Source organism: Microplitis mediator, chromosome 3 (genome assembly GCF_029852145.1).
Source record: "Microplitis mediator isolate UGA2020A chromosome 3, iyMicMedi2.1, whole genome shotgun sequence".
Taxonomy (NCBI): Eukaryota; Metazoa; Arthropoda; class Insecta; order Hymenoptera; family Braconidae; genus Microplitis; species Microplitis mediator.
The window spans coordinates 17,147,840-17,170,241 of NC_079971.1; the positions used below are offsets into that span (position 1 = coordinate 17,147,840).

General features: G+C 31.2%; 1 protein-coding gene across 2 annotated transcripts; it reads right to left on the reverse strand.

The window, feature by feature from the left end:
* On the reverse strand, positions 1 to 22,364 carry LOC130666100 (uncharacterized). 2 transcript variants are annotated; one of them, XM_057466778.1, is made up of 2 exons: positions 22,182 to 22,364; positions 1 to 3,471 (listed from the first exon to the last, which is right to left on the reverse strand). In XM_057466778.1, exon 2 carries the CDS (start codon positions 3,457 to 3,459, stop codon positions 64 to 66), a length of 3,396 nt encoding a protein of 1,131 aa, XP_057322761.1. In that variant the 5' UTR covers positions 3,460 to 3,471; positions 22,182 to 22,364; the 3' UTR covers positions 1 to 63. The 2 variants fall into 2 exon arrangements, with proteins under 2 accessions (XP_057322761.1, XP_057322762.1); XM_057466779.1 differs by having other exon boundaries at positions 22,178 to 22,364.
* Between the last annotated feature and the right edge of the window lie 38 nt (positions 22,365 to 22,402).

The following is a 22,402-nucleotide window of genomic DNA, read 5'->3' on the forward strand; positions in this document are numbered from 1 at the left end:
CACTTGGAAAAAATTGTTTTTATCAGGAATTCGATTTGCAGAACTTATTTCAATGCAAAATGGTTACAAAAATTCAAAATTAATACCATTTAATTTGAATAATTCTTTAAGGTAATGCAATCTGGCATAGCTGTCTGTAAAATTTCCAGCATGTTGTGTGGTTGCTAATAAAGCTAACCCAGTACACATATTTGCATCAAAACCATTTTGTTGAGTCATTAAATCTATTCTTAATGCTGCTGTTATTTTACTTTTAACTGAAGATTCGACAGAATGAATAACAAATGACATAGGTGCTACTACTTCACCATTTTCGCTAAATCCGCATTCTTCGTTAGATAACATTTCATGCACTTGACCAGCAGCCATCCGTCCGATGACACTTTGCATGCTGTATAATACTTGTGGATGTATACATTTACCACTTTTTGTCCAAGCACGATAATAACTCAAATCACGAACACATGAAACAATTGCTTTCTGACCATGTTTGTTGCAAAATTTCATATCGATTCCTATAGGTCTCATATATCGATAATGAATTATTAAGGTGTTAGTACTTTCATTGTAGTATGACTCTATAGTTTTTTTATAGTGAGTAAATTCAACACAGTAAATGACGTAAAAATTATGTGTTTTCAAATTAGTTTCTACAATGTTGACATTTTTGCTTTTGAAGGTGAGTAATCTTTGATTGCTTGATATCACTCCAAAGATAAGGCATTTATCTATTTCACGATTTATAGGTGAATACTTTATATTGAGAGATTGTGATGATTTACTCGAAGTTCTTCTATTTTTTTGAGGTGCATTTATATTGATTTCATTTTCTTCTGATGGATTTGGTTTTTCTGATTGATTTTTAGGAAAATTATTGGACTTATTATCATTACCATTATAACCGCTATCATGAGTCATAAATTTTACTGCTAATGTTACGGAAATTAATTTATTTGGAGCATTAGAAACAAAAGTTTCATCTAATATAATACCATCTTCAATACAGCCACCACCAACATCACCAAAAGCACAGTACAACACTAGTTGGTTCGTATTACGATCTGTGTAATCGTTGCAACATAATATATTGAATAATTTAGTGGTGTATAAATTATAATAATCTTTGCAATCTGTTATAATTTCCATTGATTTGAACATCGAAGAATTTTGAATCCTTTTTGTTTTTGAAGATTTACTGCATGGTTTTTGAGGTGCTGTTATAGTGTAACTATTACGATTATATTTTCGTTTTTGTGGTGGTTCCTTTTGTGAACCTGATGGTATTTCTGGTGAATAACTGAAAATTTTATCATTACTACCCAATGTTGATGGTGTATAATTATACAGAGGTATGACCATGTTATCGTTACTGATTAATGTCCAGAGATATTGCTTGTATTCAGGTATATTAGTAATAGTTTTAACTGTTGCTCGATGTAACAAATTAACTTCATTTTCATCATTATTCATAATAAGAGAAAAACGATTGTCAATAAATATGTATTTAATCGGCAAGACATTTTTCAAAAATTGTAAGTAAAACTCATTACTGGCATCAGCGTTCGGATCTATCATGGCAGTAATAACACCATAAAATTCACTACCGTCACGGGGTATAGCTGACTGCTTTGACTTCAAAATTGTTGCATCTAACTCTTCAAAATAACTGTTAATTATTGATTGGTTTTTTGGTTTTATGTCAAATCTTTCGGCGTATTTCAACCATGCAAAGGCTATATGAGTTTCTCGAGCAATTGGTAGTAATTTATCTCCACCACCAGTATCATCCTTTTTACATAATGATATTCTTGAATATTTCTTATGTGATGAGAGTAACTCATTCTCACCGTGACGTTGATAGATTATAGCGCTATTATAACCAATTGATGTGAGAAAAGCTTGAGCTTTAAATCGACTATTCAGAACATTACATGCACCTCGTATATTATTAATAGTAACTGTACATTTTGGTGGTGGTGTCTTTAGTATAGATGATGACAATTGCCGAGCAAAACAACCAAAACGGCTGAACTGGGAATAATTATCGAAGCAATCCGGAAATAAATTTTGTGCTTCATATGGTGTTACAAATATATTATATTTACTGCTATATTTGACCAAAACATATCCTTTTGTATATGTAAATAGATATCGATTACCTAAGCGAAAAAATGTAATCATTGGAAGTCGACGTTTGAAGCTAATTAGAGAATCTAGAGAATTATCAACATAACAGTTAGTTAAAAAACCGTTAATAATTATGCGGAGACCATGTGGAGTATCATAGTCATGCGACTGGAATATTTCTTGTTGAATCAACCTATCATTAATTGGGAGTGTGATAGTGACATAATGTGCAAAACTAATTGTCTCACCTGCATCTTTCATTTCCTTACATGTTAAATAGCATATAAAATAGTCAGCATCACGTGGATATAACAAAGCTTTGCTATTTCTTGTCTGTCGGTTGATCGAACGTTTTGTCAGATCTAACATGTATCGAATTTTATCATGTTTTTGTCCCTCGATATTTAAATACATATTAGCAAAATCTTTAATTAATGTCATATGTTTTTTTTTTGACAGAACGTAAAAAAGATTGCCACTCTCAAAAATTTGTTTTAATTTTGTATGTTTGGTCATAGTCACTACGCGATAAAGAATCATAGGTGCAGTAATAATAGTTTTGTTTGCTAAATCATCGATTTGTGGATAATCTTGCAATAATAACTGAAATACATCAATGTACTTATCTACAGTTATATCATTACACTTATATGGATTCACACGGTTGATGAAGTCAATCCAATTATCATTGTCTTTCTGTAATCCGTTCAAATTTTTTTTACGATTCGTATCACTGTGATCATTTTTATCAAACTCTAGGAATGAAAAGAAACAATCATCATCAGTTGAAGTATTTGCTGAATTTGAAGTTTCGGTGAATTCACACAGAACTTGTTCTGATTTCACCGTAGAATAATATAGGCGGCATGTATTGCTGTTAGTTTTTACGACCCACCTGACACACCGTTCATCTTTATAGCTATAAATATGTAAAGAGTTTAAGTTATTCGTTTGAAAGTTAGGTAAAATTTTTAATGAACCATTGATAATGAAACACCCAAATACATCGGGATCTAATTCATGTTGAGGACGTAAGTGTAAATCAATCATAGAACCAAGCATAATTGGAAAGCACATATGACGTATGCGGCTGTCATCATTAGAAATAATACACGCAAAATATGATTGTTTTTTGATGAAAATATTCTCGTAGAAATCGATTGGATCATAGTGTCTATGATAACATTGACAGTTGAAAATTATAAAACGATTATTAAGATAATTGTATGAATGTAATGTAGATATCAGCCAAAAATCATCGATTTGCAATAAATTTTTTTTCTTCCCCGGCATTAGTTCAACAGGGTTGTGACCATAAGTTGGAGTATCCATAGATGATTGTTTCTAAACATAAAAAAAATAATTATTAACGTAAAAGATATAACACCTAATCAGTGACTAGTGCCTGATCACTCCATGTATTTGTATATCTACATTTATAAATATAGATATATAAATACATAGTGATCAGATATTTGTCCCTAATCGGATATTAAGTTTTTAGCTTATACTTAATGATAGGTTGATTCAACCAATGTTTCATCTAATAGACTTTGCTCTAAAAAGAAGTCAAAACTGTTAAAAAAAAAATCAGGAAAATGGTTGACACTGCAGACCAGCCCCAAAACTTCCCGCGGTTTTCGAGTTTGAGGAGCTTTAAAACATTAATGTAAATACACTTTTGAGCTCCAAGAGTTCGAAAATACTCCTTGATGCATCGGGTTTTTCGAGCTATTCGAAGTCAAAAAAAGTCATACCTTGCCGCGCACCATGAAATTTCATAAAATAAAAATAATTCAAAAAATAAGCAAATCTTCAATTTTCGTTTACAATTACTATTGATGGGGCGCATATGTTTGGGCGGACATGGATTAAAATAAAGAAAAATGTGGAAAAGTGCGTGTGCTATTAAAAGTGTAACTAGAAAGTTTATTGATAAGGTGAGGGGCCAAATAGTAGATGCTGTCACATAGAGGGTCCGGGTGACCGCGTGGAGTTAGGTTAATAAAATCCATGGACTTAAGTGTGTGTTGTTATGTGTGTGTGTGTGTGTGTGTGTGTGTGTGTGTGTGAGCATGTGCAAAGAGATCTATGGTTTCTCAACAATCCCTGGTTAAAAAAGAGAATTAAAGAGGATTAAAAATGAATTGAATCCTTTTTAATTCTCTTTAGAGAATTAAATGGAATTAAGGAGAATTCGTATTTTGGAATTTTGAATACTTTTAAATTCTCTTCAGAGTATTAAATAGAATTAAGGAGAATTCATATTTTGAAATTTTTAATACTTTTAAATTCTCTTCAGAGAATTAAATAGAATTAAGGAGAATTCATATTTCGAAATTTTTAATACTTTTAAATTCTCCTCAGAGAATTAAATAGAATTAAGGAGAATTCATATTTTGAAATTTTTAATACTTTTCAATTCTCTTTAGAAAAATCGAATAGAATAAAAAACTATTCCCAAAAAAAATACAGAGAGCCCGAACTGAGATGGATATCCCGAATTGTCCATGGGGAAGACCACTAGTTATACCAAATATAATATATTATCTATACCAGATATGTATATATATAGGACGTGGTGCAGGGTATACTGCGCGACTATCAGTAGGTACTTCCCACTCTGCTACGCAAGGTTCACTTGGTCGCAGTGGAGTGATGACTGACGATAACGTCTGCTGCATTTGCTTTTAACACTTCTACTATAAGTGTCCATATCCAAGAAGCCCGCACGCTCTAGCAGTGAGCGCGGAACTCACTTTCGCTCACTTACTCTCTCCCGCCAGATTGTCGGTCGGTGAGCGTCTCACGATCACTCTTACATTTTTTTCCCGTTGTCAGTTTCTCTTTTAATTACTTTTTTTTTTCCAAAAATTTCTCCATATAAAAAAATAAAATTTCACGTATAAAATTATCATTTCTTTTCTTTCCCAGAATAAAATTTTAATATATAAATAATTACTAATCATTATTATTTTGTTTTTTCAAAGTTTAAAAGAAAAATAATTTTTTTTGTTATGGTTACAATTCCCTCAAATTCTCAGCGAGAACAGGAATTGCAACATGACTTTGAAATTTAAAAAAATAAGATGGAATTAAACTTTTTCGAATCCTGTTTTATTCTCTCGGATTCTCGGGAAGAACAGAAATTGAATATTATTTTAGAATCCCTAGCGAATTTGTTTATACCGAAAATTTAAGTTTCTTTTGGGTTCATTTCCGGTGTAGTAGAAATTGATAAATATTTCGGTATGCTTTACGAATTAAACCCAATGAATACCCAGATTATACTCAAATCGTCTCATGTTTTGGGTATGTTTTTGAATTTTTCATACTTAAATAATACTGAAAAAATATCTATTTCAAGCACGATTTATACTCAAATGTACCGAAATCAGAGAGGTTGAGGACAATTTCTATCTATATAAGTCTTTACCTGGTAAAAAAGAAAAATGTTTCTTTGAAGTTTGAAGTAAATAAATTTATTGCCTACATAGAAAATTATAAAAATACTATTTCAATTAAGTGTTTAGTATTATAATGCTTTTGAGTAGTAAATACTTAATTACTTTTTTTTTTATTTTACCAAAATAAAAAAAAATTTCACTGTTATAGGAAATGTTTCTGTTTGTGTTTGATAAACATACCCCGCATGAAAAAACATATATATAACATATATATGTTTTACATATATATTTTAATATACTTTTTTTATATTGATATATTATATTGAAAGTAGTAAATTAATTAATATATAGTATTTTTTATATATGTTTTCAAATATATTGCAAAATATATGGTTTCCAATGTATCGTGAAATATATAGCACTTTTTTTACTTTTTTTAGGTTACTGCCAGTAAATATAAGGTCAATAAAAAAAAGGAGAAAAAATAATAAATTTGACTTTTTTATGTGGAATTGTGTAAATATTGAAAAAGTATATTGAAAAAATCAAATTTTCAATGTATTGCGAAAAATATAAGTTATAATATACTGGAAAAATATAATTCTAATATACCGCGAACCATATATTTAATCATATAAATTCTTTCATATATAATCAATTATATAGAGACCATATACCACTAATTATATGAGTCAAAATATATGAATATATATATATCAAGTTTATTATATTATACTTATAAATTATATATATACTATCCATATATGATAAGAATATATTGAGCATTATATGAGATAATATATATAGAAAAATACAAAACATTACATACAAGTAAATATATTATGATAAATATAAAATTTTTTTATTTCATGAAGACCTGTGACAGCGCTATGAGGACTTCACGAGACTCTTGAGTAAGAAGTCACAAGTTCGGAACCTCAGTCAATTATCACTTTTTTTTTTTGAATTATTTATTAAAAAAACATATAAATAAGTTATTCAACTAATATACTTAAACACATTAAACATATCGATATCTGAAAAATTAAATTTTTTATCTCAGTATAACTTCGGTATAAATTTTTCAAGAAAATACCTAAAATATTATTATGGAAAAATATAATTTAAGTATACTTTTAGAATTCTACTGAAAACATACCAAAATGATACTCAAACACCAGGTATGTTTTAGATATTTTTTCGGTGGAACCAAACTCGCTAGGGATTAAAAAGAATTAGTTAGAATTAAACTTTTTCCAATTCTCTTTTATCTTATTGAATCCTCCACGAGAACAGAAATTAAATATTATTTTATAATTAAGAAGAATTAGTTAGAATAAAACTTTTTCCAATCCTCTTTTATTCTCTTGAATCCTCCGCGAGAATAGAAATTCAAAGTTATTTTAGAATTAAAAAGAATTAGTTAGAATTAAACTTTTTCCAATCCTCTTTTATTCTCTTGAATCCTCCACGGGAACAGAAATTAAATATTCTTTAAGAATTAAAAAGAATTAGTTAGAATTAAACTTTTTTGAATCCTCTTTTATTCTCTTGAATCCTCCACGGGAACAGAAATTAAATATTCTTTTATAATTAAAAAGAATTAGTTAGAATTAAACTTTTTTGAATCCTCTTTTATTCACTTTAATCCTCCAAGGGAACAGAAATTAAATATTATTTTAGAATTAAACAGAATTAGTTAGAATTAAACTTTTTTGAATCCTCTTTTATTCTCTTGAATCCTCCACGGGAACAGAAATTAAATATTATTTTATAGTTAGAAAGAATTTGTTAGAATTAAACTTTTTCCAATCCTATTGTATTCTCTTGAATCCTCCGCGGGAACAGAAATTAAATATTCTTTTAGAATTAAGAAGAATTAGTTACAATTAAACTTTTTTGAATCCTCTTTTATTCTCTTGAATCCTCCGCGGGAACAGAAATTAAATATTCTTTTAGAATTAAAAAGAATTAGTTAGAATTAAACTTTTTTGAATCCTCTTGTATTCTCTTTAATCCTCCGCGGGAACAGAAATTAAATGCTATTTTAGAATTAAAAAGAATTAGTTACAATTAAACTTTTTCCAATCCTCTTGTATTCTCTTGAATCCTCCGTGGGAACAGAAATTAAATGTTATTTTAGAATTAAAAAGAATAAGTTAGAATTAAACTTTTTCCAATCCTCTCTTATTCTCTTGAATCCTCCACGGGAACAGAAATTAAATATTATTTTAGAATTAAAAAGAATTAATTAGAATTAAACTTTCTTGAATCGACTTTTTTTCTCTTGAATCCTCCACGGGAACAGAAATTGAATATTATTTTAGAATTAAAAAGAATTCGTTACAATTAAACTTTTTGAATCCTTTTTTATTCTTTTCAATCCACCGCGAAATCAGAAATTGCACTATTATTTTAGAATTAAAAAGAATTAGTTAGAATTAAGCTTATTCGAATCCTCTTTTATACTTTCGAATCCTCCGCGCGATCAGAAATTGCAATATTATTTTAGAATTCAAAAGGATAAGTTAGGATTAAAAAAATTGAATCCTTTTTTACTCTTTTTAATCCTTAAACGATAATAATTTTTTCGCTAGATGAAGGAGAATTAAAAAGGATTCATTTCATGTTCGATCTGAATTCTCTGGAGAATTAAGAGTATTGAAGAGTATTAAGTAGTATTAAATATGTGTGCTTTTTTAATCCTTTTTAATTCACTGTTTTAACCAGTGTATAAACGTGTCTTGAAGTGGTATTCATAAAGTACTGAGTGGACTTTTTGTACGTATTGAACAAGCGAAGTGCATTAATGTGCGTTATTGAAAACTATAGTTTTATAAGACATTATTCAATTACATATGATGTATAAACTTTAACGTTATTTGAACCGATACAGAAAGAAAAAATCGTATCGTTCTTTTTATAATTTCGTTCGATGGAATTCTGAGTATCACAGATTATTCATATCTCTTAACCTAAGGCAGTGGAGCCTTGCCGTGTACTGTACTCTGACGCGATTCGTCAAGTATTTAGTTGAGACTTACCGTTTTATGTGTGTTAGCATGAAAAAAAAAAAATATTTTGTTTGAATTCATCAACGAAGTTTTGTATCGAAAATGTACATTTGGCCTATTTAATAAGACAAATTACAATTATTACTTGTTCGAATATTATTATTGAATGACCGAAAGTTGCGAGGTTACGGATGTGTGTGATCAATTTGTACGATGAATGAAATATGCATCGTATAATGAACTGAGTAGTTTTAGGTATATTTTTTCTTAAATTTAGGTATTGTATTTATCCTCATGGTCGATTTTTCAAGCAATTTCGTTATAACCTATCATAATTGTATATACCCAATAAAAAATGGTTTTGTATGATTATATATAATTATATATGAGTCCATATATAATCAGATCTGAAAATTGGCCAGATCTGATCATATATAATCATACATGATGTAACATGAGGAAAATTCGACATCGACCCGAGGTTTTAAATTGTTTGAAGATATTGAATCGTTATCCGGTGAGCCAATTCTGGTGACAGCTATGATGAAAAATTCCGACTTCGACCGAGCAATCGATTCACCGCATGGATTGAAAGGAGAAATCCGGGATAGACGCCGAACTGAACGGCCACGTTTTTTTATTTGAACAATTCGACCAATTTCGATCCCGACAATTGAACAACGCGATTTACGACTAAATGATCAATCTGAGTTTTGATCCACGACCCGTTAAATTAATCGATAGTGAGTAAAGTCCGAATGATTAATAAACCGCCTTTTGTGAACAAGCCGAAGCCTCGGCCCGAATTTAAACAAAGTGTACGAGTGCAATAATTACTAAATAAGTGCAGAGCGTACGAAATAATAATTAATTAAATAATTAATTACGCGTAAAAATTATATGATCGTGATCGTGCAATTTAACGCGTTACCGAAATAAAATATTATTTTATATTTTATTTTATTTCGTTCGAGCAATTCTGAGAATTACGGATTTTCTGTGTCTCATTCGCAACAGCAGTCTTGTCACCTCACAGTGTTAAAATACTCTGACGTCACTCGTCAAGTATTTCTTTAATACTTCCGCTGTATGTGTGTCTCCGGACAATAAAATTATTTTATGTCAATTTCGTGAACCGACTGTGTTTTCCTTGGGCGATGAACTGATTTTGTTTCGATCAACGACGAGATCTAATTGTATATAAACTTATATATAATTAGACCTGATTATATATAGGCTTATATATAATTAGACCTGATCATATTTAGGCTTATATATATATGTTTATACCTAGCCTTTATCAGTTAGATCTATTCAGATCTAATTATACATAGAGTTATGTATACTTAGATCCGATAATATATAGGCTTATATATGATTATACCTAGCCTTCATTAGTCAGGTCTGATCAGATCTAATTGACAGATCAAACGAGCCTGCCGAAGGCGGGAGAAGTTTGATAAAAATTATATGAAATGTCTCGTTCGAAGATGATAATAATGTAGTCATGCTTGTCATGCTTTAAATCCACAACGTTTAAAGTTTAAATTTGAAAAATCTTGGCGCTCTGCCGCCATCTTACCTTTTCCTTGTGCCCTCTATAACTCATATTGTTTTGTGAGCTGTCGAATTATCACTATCTCCTTTTGAAGATGATAGCGGGCTTAGATTCTTTGATTCATTTCTGCTCAATCGTTGTTTAATTTAACGAATAAATGAAATTAATTTTCTTACCTTTTTTTGGGTTAAATTTTTTTTTGGGTTAAATTTTTTTGGGGGGGGGGGGAATTATCATCTTCGATTGAGACATTTCATATAAGTTTGATCAAACTTCGGCGGGCTCGTTTGATCTGTCAATTATAGTACATGTCTCGTTCTCGATGATAATAATGTAGTTCTTTAGAGTAATTTGTGATGATTCGATTATGTTTTATTTTATTTTATTTTGTGTATTTATTTATTTATTTATTAATAATTTTTTTTTTTTTTTTTTTTTGAAACTTATTCTAAAATTGCGCGTAAAAATTGGTTATTTGGAGCTTGGATCGGCTTATTATAGAATTTAAAAAATATATCCAAGTCTGGTGACCATCCTGCGCTCCGTCAAATTACTTCAATGTCCACCCCTCGTTTATGCGCTGCTGATGCTGCTGCGTGTCGGGTACTATATGCCGTGAACTGTTTGGTATCAACTCCTGCTTTTGCTAGTAACGCTTTTATCCAATGTCCGATAGTTTGTGCCGAGACCGGTCCATCTGGTTTTACTGTGGCGATAAACAAGTTATTTGTTTTCTTATCTCTCAACTCTTTCGTTTAGTCCAAATAATCAAGGACTGCCGTTGCTGCACATAAGTGTGATTTGCTTTTGAAGAATGGTAAAATGAGTTCGGGTTGAGAAGCCCCTGGCTTTGATGCCTTGACGGGTTCTGTTATTTTTATCTGGACCTGAGTTGTTGACTTCTCAATGTTGTCAATATTGAATAGTGATTGAAATCGTTGAGCGGTTACCAATGCTAGAAGAGTCACTACTTGTTCTGCTGCTATTTTTTTTTTTTTAGTTTTTTGGAGGACCTAGCTTCTCTAAATAATTTAAGACTGGGGCAATATCCCATGTCGAAGCATATTTCGGTTTGGTTGGTCTCTCCTTGAAAACTCCTTTCAGAAAACGAGAGATCAAACTATCTTCGTTGATATCATATACCGAGATGAGGGCAATTGCTGATCAGCTAGTATTAAGTGACTCATAGTTAGCACCTTTTTTGAAACAATCAGTCAGGAAACTCAAAATTTCTGCGGTCTTTGCATTGGAAATGTCCACTTTGTTGCGATGAGCGAATTCCCACCAACGTTTTAAACTACACTCATATTGCTTCAGCGTTGATGAGGTGATTGATTTTGGCACCACGTCCGCTGTGTCCTCAGGAGCTCCTTTCTTTAAGTATGCAGACCGGATAATCTGCCAACCACCAATGGAAGCTGGGATGACAGTGGATGTTTCTCGTTGCTGTAAGGAGATATTAATAAGTTTTCATTAGGCTCTAGAGTTATACACGGTTTAATCAGAAGAGACGTAAAGAGTGGGCACCACGGTTGGGTCGGCCATGCCGGTACAACTAATATTCCGCTAGCCTTATCATTTATGATCTTTCTTAGAGTGCGCATCACAAGCGTATACGGAGGAAATGCGTAGAATTTTTCTCCTTCCCACGAAACCGTAAAGGCGTCGATTCCGTACGCTTTCGGATCTGAGATCTCGAGTAAAACTTTTGGCATTTTTTATTTAGCCTGGATGCAAATAACTCGACGGAGAATTGTCAAAATGCTGTTTAATTTCTTCGAAAGCTGTTGGGGACAACTCCCATTCTGAGTCGACATTTACGTTCCTCGATGCTTTATCGGCTTCTACGTTTTTTGCTGATGCAATATACGATGCTTTCAGCCATATGCTTCTTTTCTCACACCATTCCCAGATCCCTCTAGCTAAGTTGCCTGAGTGTGGAAATTGTATTCCACCTGCTCTGTTAACATATAAAATAGCTGTTGTGTTATCTAGCCTGAGGAGAACTTCACAATCCGATAAATTCCACTCGAAACATTTTATCGCAAAGAAAGCAGCTAGCAGTTTGAGGTAATTAATGTGATTCTTTTTCTCAGATCTATTCCAAAACCCACGTGCGTCTTTGCCTTTACAGAAACAGCCCCAACCTGTGAGAGAAGCGTCTGCGAAGATTTCTCCTGCAAACTTGTGCGTTCTTATTGGGTTAGACCCGATACTTGCATTTGCTTTCCACCATTCTAAATCTTTTGTCATTGACTTATTAATCTGTATTTTTTCCTTATAATTTCCGCCTTTAAATTTTAGAACCAGAAATTTTTGTCTCTCTAATTGTTTGCAATGTATAAAGCCATATGCGACTGCAGGACAGGCTGATGTTAAGATTCCAAGGAATTCGGCAAATTTTCTAATCTTAACTGACTTACCTACTTTGAATTTATCTACTAAATTGCTAATCTGACTCTTTTTCTTATCGGTAAGGTTTAGGAAAAAATTCCGCGTGTCAATAATAAAAACCAAATATTTACAAGTCTGGCTAGCCACCAGTGAACTCTTTTTATAATTTATTGCACATCCTCAATACTCTAAGAATTCTACTGCTACTTTTATATTAAGTTCACACTTAATTTTTGACTTATTCACAAATAAAAAATCATCTAAGTATAATGATAACAACATTCCTCGAAGTCTTAAAAAAGTTACTACTGGCTTCATGATCTTGGTGAATACGTAAGGGCTTGTACACAGGCCAAATGGTAGGACAATAAATTCATATAATTTCCCGTTAAATCTAAATCTTAGATATTTTCTATCGCCAATTTAAATTGAGACTAAAAAATATGCATCTTTTAAATGCGCAGTACCTAGGAAATCTCCCGGGGATACTAGCCTTAACGCTGACCTAATATCTTCTAATTTGAAATGTGGAGGATCAATGAAATTATTCAAATCTTTAAGATTGAAAATAAAGCGGTTTGAACCATCCGGCTTTCGCACCAGAAAAAATGGGGAGATAAATTGATCTCCACACTCTTTACACTCTTCAATTGCAGCTTTTAATAAAAGCTCATTTATTTCTCTATGTATTTATTGCATTTCCAGAGAAAAAAATTTTTTCTCCTTTGGTGGAAAAATTTGAACAGGTGTTTCCGTAAATTGAATTTTATAACCATCTAAGTAGTCTAAAATGACTCTGTCCCACGTGTTTTCCATCTGTCTAAGAAATGAGACAGACGCCCTGCAATCTTAATTACCTTCACTTCCTCGAGGACGACTGGTTCGTCATTCGGGAGGTTGGCTTCGCTGACCGCTGCGACGAGCTGTATTGTCTCGGTTTGAATTTCAGCTGACGTCGTCTTTGAAGAAAACCCACCTGACGATTGCTCGCAGGTGGGTATTTCCCGTTTCCATGGTCCCGAGACTTTGTTGGCACTTTTGTTGTTTGTTTTTCTTTTATGTCAGCACAGGCCTTCTCTATGTTTTTCATATCCTTGACTTTGTCTTTCAAGTTATCTCCATATAACCATTCCTTGGACAACATTGTCTCGACCACTGGCTTAATGTTTTTATTAAGTTGTGGTGTGATGTATGATTTTCTAGCAACTGATTGTTAGAAGAAAACATCTGTAAGAATTTGCCCTGCATGGCTTATGTAATCCGTGAAAAGATCTTCATCCAAGCCATTGTCTGGTGGTTCCAATAATTAAGAGACAGCTGCGCCTAAGGCTGACATCGCTGTACCGACAGAGTTTTGTGTATCTGCAAAATGCTGGTCTCTTTTCTTAGCGATATCGGTCAATAGAGGTCCTAGTTCTAGATTTAATTGAGGAGATTCTGTATAGAACTCTCCTTTACTATTGTAGGATTCTAGTATTTCTTTTTTATTTTTCTCTGGGAGACCTTGGACCATCCACTTTGACCATGTGTTGCTTAGTTCTGGGTGGTACTTAACCTCTTTATAAGTCATTTGGTTCATCCCAAGTACTTGGAGAACACTATCTTTATCTGATACTTGTTCAGCTTGAGCCACTTGAGTATCTTCCCTTGTTTCAGGTAAAGTAGGTTTTGACTGATTGTCATGGCCATGTGGGCCTTACCCTCAACTTTCGTGTGGAAAGATGACTAATCTGACACCGAGAAATTTAAAATACGGAAAAGTTTGTCTTACCTGCGTTGTTGGTCGTTGTGTTTTCAACAACTTTATTATTAGTTTGCATTATTTGCATGCTTTGGACCAACGTCTTTACAGTCTCAGTTAGGTTATCCAACTGAGATTGTATTATTGCCATTTTTTCATCTTTGCTACGTTTCTTGTCTCATGATCGAAACCTTGAGCGTCTTCTTTCTTGTGATCGAGATCTTTCAGGCATACTGGTAGATAATAATTTTAGTTATTTAAATTAATTTAATTTCACTTGAAAATTAAACGTGTTGATTCGTAAGCACAACGGAACAATATGAGTTATAGAGGGCACAAGAAAAAGGTAAGATGGCGGCAGAGCGCCAAGATTTTTCAAATTTAAACTTTAAACGTTGTGGATTTAAAGCATAACAAGCATGACTACATTATTATCATCGAGAACGAGACATGTAATATAATTATATATAAGTTGATATATAATTATATATAATTCAATGTATAATCATATATGATTCCATATATGATTGTATATAATTATATATGATCTCATATATAATCATATGTACTCATATACACTCATATATAATCAGATAGAATCATTTTTTATCGGGGATGGATCATTCTATATCAATTCAACAACATTGCGACAGCGACCCTCTTCGATTTTTTCGATTTTTTAGTGTAATTTTATACATGTAGAAAGAAGTCTTCAGCTAAATTTTCAGCTCTTTATCTCCGCTCATTTCGGAGTTATGATTTTTTCTTTAAAAGGATATAACTTTGATTATAGTTATGATGATCTCACGTCGTGGAGGCTCATTTTTTATTATTTTCAACGCTCTTTCTGAAAAAAAAATTCGAACTCAAAACAAAAAACTTTTAATGCTCTTTCAGCCATTTTTAGTCAAAAAATTAGTTTTTCGTTCAATGGGACACTCGATTTTTTTTCAAGAACATTCACAAAATTCTATATTGAAAAACGAACTTTTTGAGCCACAACCCAAGATGGGCTATAAATAATTTCTAATCGAATAGATTAGAGAACAAATTTCTTGTTATGTAATTTTGATTAATTTTTCTTCCAAGATCACGTAATTTCTTCTGACGGTCTCAAAATATATAACATTACTTTTTTCCAAGTATTCTCAGTGGGAAATATATTTTCTACAAAAATGTAAAAGTTAAGTACTTTTTCACAATTTATTGCTTTTTTTTTTAAGAAAATTTAAATATATTACTCGTTACATCGCACAGTAAAAAATATTGTGTATTTGTGTCGAAAACGGTTTGTGTTAAAAATTGTAGTGTGTTAAACTAACACAAAGTTTGTGTCACTTTATTTTGTAACATAAAAATGTGTTATACACTCTTTATTAACACATTTTGTGTGTTGCTGTGGAATTTTTTACGCCCTCTTGTGGCGATATTTCAACATAATCTTTGTGTTAAAAAGGTGTTACACAAAGTTTGTGTCGAAATTTCAACACAAATTTCGTGTCAACCGTTTTTAACACACTAACTGTGTTGATTTTACACAATATTTTTTACTGCGCGTATTATTCAGATGTATTACTCTCAAATCCACTATGATATTATCGGTAGTACTTATCTGATATTACTTTGAGATGATATTTTAAGACTGTTCAGAGAAATCATGTGATCTTAGAAAGAAAATAAATTAAAATCACAAAATAACAACTATTTTAAAATTTTTTTTACTTGAAACTTGAAACTTGAAACTTGATTTTTAATCAGATTTTGACGCTTTAAAGGCACTACAAAGCCATTCCGACTATTTTCGGAGGAACGTCCGCGTGTGTGAGGGTATATAAGCTTTCTTTGTCCAACGATATCTTTGAAACGAATCAACCAACTTGAACTTTCTTGGCGGCAATCAAAAGGGGGCTCACTAAGACTAAGAACTGATTATATTCTAGAGTCGATCGGCCGAGTAATTTACAACTTATACTAAAAATAAAAATAAAAAACAATATTGTTTTTAAGTTTTTGTTGCATAACTCATATATCGCTAGACTGACCTGTTATTAGATTTAATCGAATGTTAGTCTTAACAAGTTCTTTCGATCGCTACAAAGCAAGTGCAAATCGGTTGACTTGTTTCGGAAATATCGTTGGACAAACATTATTTTTTTTCAGTGAAATGTGCATTTTAGGTGCAACCGTTTTTTGAGCTCGAAAGTTTATCAACAACTACGTTTTCGAGCTTTCAGAGTTCAAAAAACACCAGGAAGTTTTAAGGTTGGCCCACCGTGTCAACCGTTTCTCAGATTTTTTTTATTTATCATTTTGATTGTAATCTTAAGTGCCTAACCTTTCCCTGATCCACCACCTTGAGTTATAAAACACAAGATTTGCTTATTAGTGTTTCTTCAAATACCTAGCGTCCAACTTAGGCACCAAATAGTACTTTTGCCCCGTATTCGGTCTACCCCTAGCGAATTCGGTCATACTTAAAAAATACTGAAAATATCCACTGAGTTTTAGCCCAGTTCCGGTCATTTTTCGGTAATATACCAAAAAAAATACCCAAATTATACCTAAATAATGCTTCTATTTTGGGTATGTTTGTGAACATTATATACCTAAAAAGTACTCTAATTTTTTTTTTAATTGTTAAATTTAGCAGTCAAATTTTAATTTATTAACCAATAAAATTAATTTATTAATATAAATAAGAAATTGATAGGAGAGAAATAAAATACATGTTTATTCAAATTTTGAAATTTTTATTAAATTATAAATTAGTTATTTTATTAAATTTTTTTAAGAGCAATAAAAATGAAAAAGTTTTTGATATTATTAATAAAGAAAATAAAAATAATTTCTGATCATTTTCAAATAGATTTCGCTCTTCGCTGCCTGTTAGGAAATATTTCAGAGTTCTTGTTCTGCTTCTTTCGAGCAAATATATCGTTTTTAAGAAAGTCTATGACCCATCGATGAATATTATGTTCAGGGTTATGTTTCTTCGTATGCTTTAATTTTTTTTTTTTAATGCTTCTTTTTTTTAGCTACTTCCATTATTTTTTATTAGTTGACACAATTATTTATAACTTTCACTACCAGCGCCAGTAAAACAATTTAGAATATAAAATTTTTATTAAACAATCAAATCAATAGTATAATGGAGCAAAACTGTAAAACAGTATGGAGACGATACACTATTTGCTCCGAGAGTAACAGACTGGAGCTAAAGGGGCTCTCTTAAATTAGCAGGGACAAATTAATTTTTTCAACTTTTTTTTGTTAATTCGTTTGTTCGTCATTTGTTCTTGATTGTTTGATCAAAATTAATTTTTGTTCGATTATTGTTTTTTTATAAATAATATTTAAAAATTTGACTTGAACCTGGCTCTTGATAATGTAGTACTGACATACATTTTTTTTTATCAATCTCAACTAGATATTGTTTGTTCGATAAAAAAAAACATTTGTTTGATTTTATTTTCTTTGTAATTTATTTTTTTAATATAATTACACCCACCCAACTGTATATCTTCAAATAAATCCTACTGCACATGCGCGAATTTCAAATCAATTGCGCGGTCTATTTAAGTAATAATAATAATTATTATTATAATAATTATTACTATAATAATTATTATTATTTAAATAAACGAATTAGCAAAAAAAAAAAGTTAAAAAAATTAATTTGTCCCCGCTAATTTAAGAGAGCCAAAATGCATTTCATTTATAAACGCCATCTATACTATATTTTAAAAATTATTTTTCTACAGTATAATTTGGGTATGAAAAGTTCACAAACATACCCAACATTTACGGTAATTTCGGTATTATTTCGGTATGATTAGGGCATTATTCGTAAAACGTACCCAAATGTTATCAAATGTATACTATGTCCAAAACACACTCAAAAAATACCCAAAATTTCGGTATGATCGAATTTGCTAGGGACTACCGATTTATAGGTGACCCAAAATCCAGTGACAATGTATAAATTATGGTTCTCAGTAAAATAATTAACCGTATCCTATTTTGAAGCTATTGAGTATAATACCTTGCTTAAAAAATCCAATAGATTCTTATAGCTGTATGTATAAGGCCCTATACTTAACCATAACCCTTCTCATAGAGCTCATTCATTCTTATAAAATTTCTATAGGAATTTATGAGAATCTAATGGATTCTATAAGATTTTAAACAGGGTAGTAGCATAAGTTGATAGGTAGATGACAATCAACACTTACACGATTTCTATCTGAAAAATCATATGAATCTAAAACTGTTTGAAAATGTGTATTCTTGTTTACATTACAACTTTATTGTGTGCGTTAAGATAATAGAAATTGATTCACTATCAGACCAGTCAGTGCAGTAATCAATATGGGAATCAGTCAACTAAGAAGTGAATTAATAAATGTATGCTTCGAATGTTTGGTTATCAAATGTCTGCAATGGAGATTCATAGTTTTATTTTAGAATTATGAGTAGAATCAATTTAATTTATTAAGCTAAATGTATACTGATATAATATTGATATAAATAGATAAAATGAATTAAACAAAAATTTCTTTTTAAATAAATAATAAAAACAAATTAAATTCATAAAGTTTTTCCCATTTGATAATGATGATCAATATAATTTTCCATTTCCGACTTTCTGCTATAAAAATCAACTTTCCGAAATCTTCTAAGAGTTGCTGTTTTCAACCCTATTTTCGAAAATCGAATGTCCATCAGATGTCAACGTTTTTGAGGCCCTAAAAAGCTATTCTAACTATTTTCAGTGTATCTATGTGTGTGTGTGTGTGTGTGTGTGTGTGTGTGTGTGTGTGTGTGTGTGTGTGTGTGTGTGTGTGTGTGTGTGTGTGTGTGTGTGTGTGTGAGCTCCTTATAACTTATTAACTCATTGATCGATTGGAATGGTTCTTACGGCCATCAAAAGAGCTTATAAGCCATCAACTTTTCCTGTAAATTGCAGATTTCTCGATTGAATAGACTCTGAAATAATTAAGATATTCAGAAAAAAAATATTTTAGTTCTTTTTTTAAATTTTATGAATACGTCACGATCGAACGATTCCAAGCTTTAATCAACTCTAGAACTCAAAAAGACATGTTGATTGACGTAAGACCCATTTTCATTCGTTAATTTGTTCGAGGAATATTGCTGAAGAGGGAAACAATAAAAAATGGTTCTATCAAATATCTCTATAACGACTTTATCGATCAGATGAAAAATCAGATGAGCGATAGAACTTGAAGAAACGCGCTGATTGCCAAAATAACTATCTCAATCGGTTGGTTCATTCGAAAGATATCATTAGGGGAAGAAAGGGTAAATGATGTTTTTTTTTCAAATACCTTCGGAAATTCCGAGCCGATCAATCCAAAAAGTAAAGACCGTTAGGATTGAAAAGAAAGCGTCAATCACTGTAAAAACAACCTCTATCGGTTAATTTGTTCAAGAGATGTGTTAGACAGAGAAATGGTAAGAAAAGTTTTTTTTTTTCGAACATCTCTAAAACCATTCTATCGATCAATGTCAAAATCAAATCACCTCTAGAGCTTAAAAAAATGCGTCGATTGCCGCATGAACTATCGTAATTGGTTAATTTGATCGAGAGATTGTTGGTGAAAGAAATGGTAAAAAATGATTTTGTTCGATTATTTTTAAAAAGATTAAATTGATTTCATTCAAATTCAAATTTTTTTTTTTTCTAATGAATTGAAAATCGATGAATTAATAGATTTCAGATATTTTCTGGCGTGGAAGACTAAAAACTGCGTTAAATGCTACCTTAAATTTTAAAACCGATTGATAAGTTCGTAAGATATTGGCGATAAAAAAATAAAAGAATAACAATTTATTTCATTGTTCCCAGATAGGGCATTATGTAATTTATCATATGTCTCAAAATTTATACTGGCCTTCTGCCTTCATAGCGTTTGATGATTGCTACATAAACTATTGCAATCGGTTCATAAGTTTAAATAATATTATTATCAAAAATTTTGAAAATTCTGTCTTTGAAATTTTGTTCCGTATGTTTTATACATGTATGTATATTAACTTGCTATTTCTATCTCAAGTTCGTGTAACTCTTCATCTTGGTTATTTCTATTGATTTCTCTTTAAAAATATTAAACTTATCAAGCGTAACCATGAGAGCAACTTTAAAAAACGATCCTTATTGATAATTTTCAATTTTTTGAATTCTCGCAGATAAAAACAAAGCGTAACTTTTTTCGGAATTGGAAATACCAATGCATTTTAAGATATTGTTGAACTCAAAGCGTTTAAACATGTGTTGACAATAATATTTTTTAATTCCGCGAATTTACGATTGATTGACTAGTCTTTCGCGATGAAACGACAGCATTTACTTGAAAACGTTGAGCTAGCGTCAATTAGTAGATACTCTGTGAATGTACTTTTTTGCAGAATTAATTCACTTGGATTTTACAGACTCGTTACAAGTATTTTAGTACTTATTCGCGGTAAAATGCTGTGACTTTACTGTGACTTGATTAGTGATTCTTTATCTTTTCATTGTGAAATATGTTTTCATCAATTGAGTACTCTCCCTAGCGGATCGCTATCTACTAGGTATACACCAAATATACACGGTGTATACTACTACTACTTAGAAGTCACTGTCGGTAGCGTAGCCTAGTCGTTAAAGCGTCGGTCTTTCGTGCGTAAGGTCCCGGGTTCGAATCCTACTAAATCGTGTGCGTTTGGTTGATATTTATAGCGTTTTTTCCCTAAATTAAAAATTTCTACTCGGTTAGAAATTAATTTCATCACAAATCTGATTAATTTCCGCATCATCAAAGAAAAAAAAAACGACTAAAATTGAGTAAGTCTTTTTTTTTAATTTAGTTGAAATTTCTATACATGGCTATGTATATATTGAAAATTTTAATATATGGCCATATGTAATTTACTTTTACCGGACAATTAAATTTCTCTCACCATAAACCGGGTAAATTAATTAATTAATCATAAGATATTTGGGCATATAAATGCCATTTTTTGTGAAATCGGGGTTATGCTTAAGCATTGGTGCGGCGGTCGTGCAGCGGTGGTGCGGCGGTGCTGGCAGAATATATTTTTAGCGTGCGGCGGAATATTCCGCCAAACGGCGGTGATGCAGCGGTGGTGCGGCGGTATGGTGCGGTAGTGGTGCGGCGGTCGATAAAAATTTATAATTTTTTCGTAAAAATAATAATTTCATTTTTACTCGGGAGACAATGATTTATAATTTATCGTTTTGAAAAAAATTCAAAAATTACTAGACGTCGGCTAACTTCAGTATCATAAATAATTTTTAATTTTTTTCATATCACTAAATTTATTAAAAATAATTTTTTAGTTTTTATTATTCTTTAGTAAATTTTAATTTTTCAAAAACATAGACATTTAAAATTTAAAATTAATTATAAAGAAGTTTTGAGGTTATGAATACGAGCGAGTCACCAAATTTTGTCAAACTTTTGTTCAGAGGACTTCAAAAATTTTTTTAGTGTATACTCGATATAAACTCTGTGTATATCGTGCGCATATACACCGTGTAAATTCAGTGTAAACTTTGAGTGTATTTGGTGTATACTCAATATGCACCGAGTATACACCAAATAAACCCCTAAGTTACACTGACACTAGGTATATATCGAGTTTACACTAAGTTTACGCGGTGTATATGGATCCGCTAGGGCTTTAATAGGTGTAATAAAATGTTCTGACTTTCCGCCGTAGAAATACTGTCTTCGAGTCACGTGTTAGTTTATTAACATGTTACTTACCCATAAATAATCACCTCATTTAACAAAAATTTAAATTCAACAGTTATTTGGGAAAACGGAAGTTTTGGCAGTTGCGTGGTTATTTACGTTGCTGACAATTATAGGAACTTTTCAAAAAATTAAAATTAAGTAAATTATTTTACCTACTTGAACTAATTTAGTTGTAACAATTCACAATAGTCATAAGTTGAAGTTGAAATGCACTGATTAAAATAACAAAGATTTTATGTTAATACTCTCACGAATTAATCAAATTAACTTGGTAACATTACTAATCAAATAAATTCATAAATAATCCTAGACAACATAGTTACTTTCTCTATTGTCTTATCGTATGTAATATATAACTATTTCAACACTATTAATTG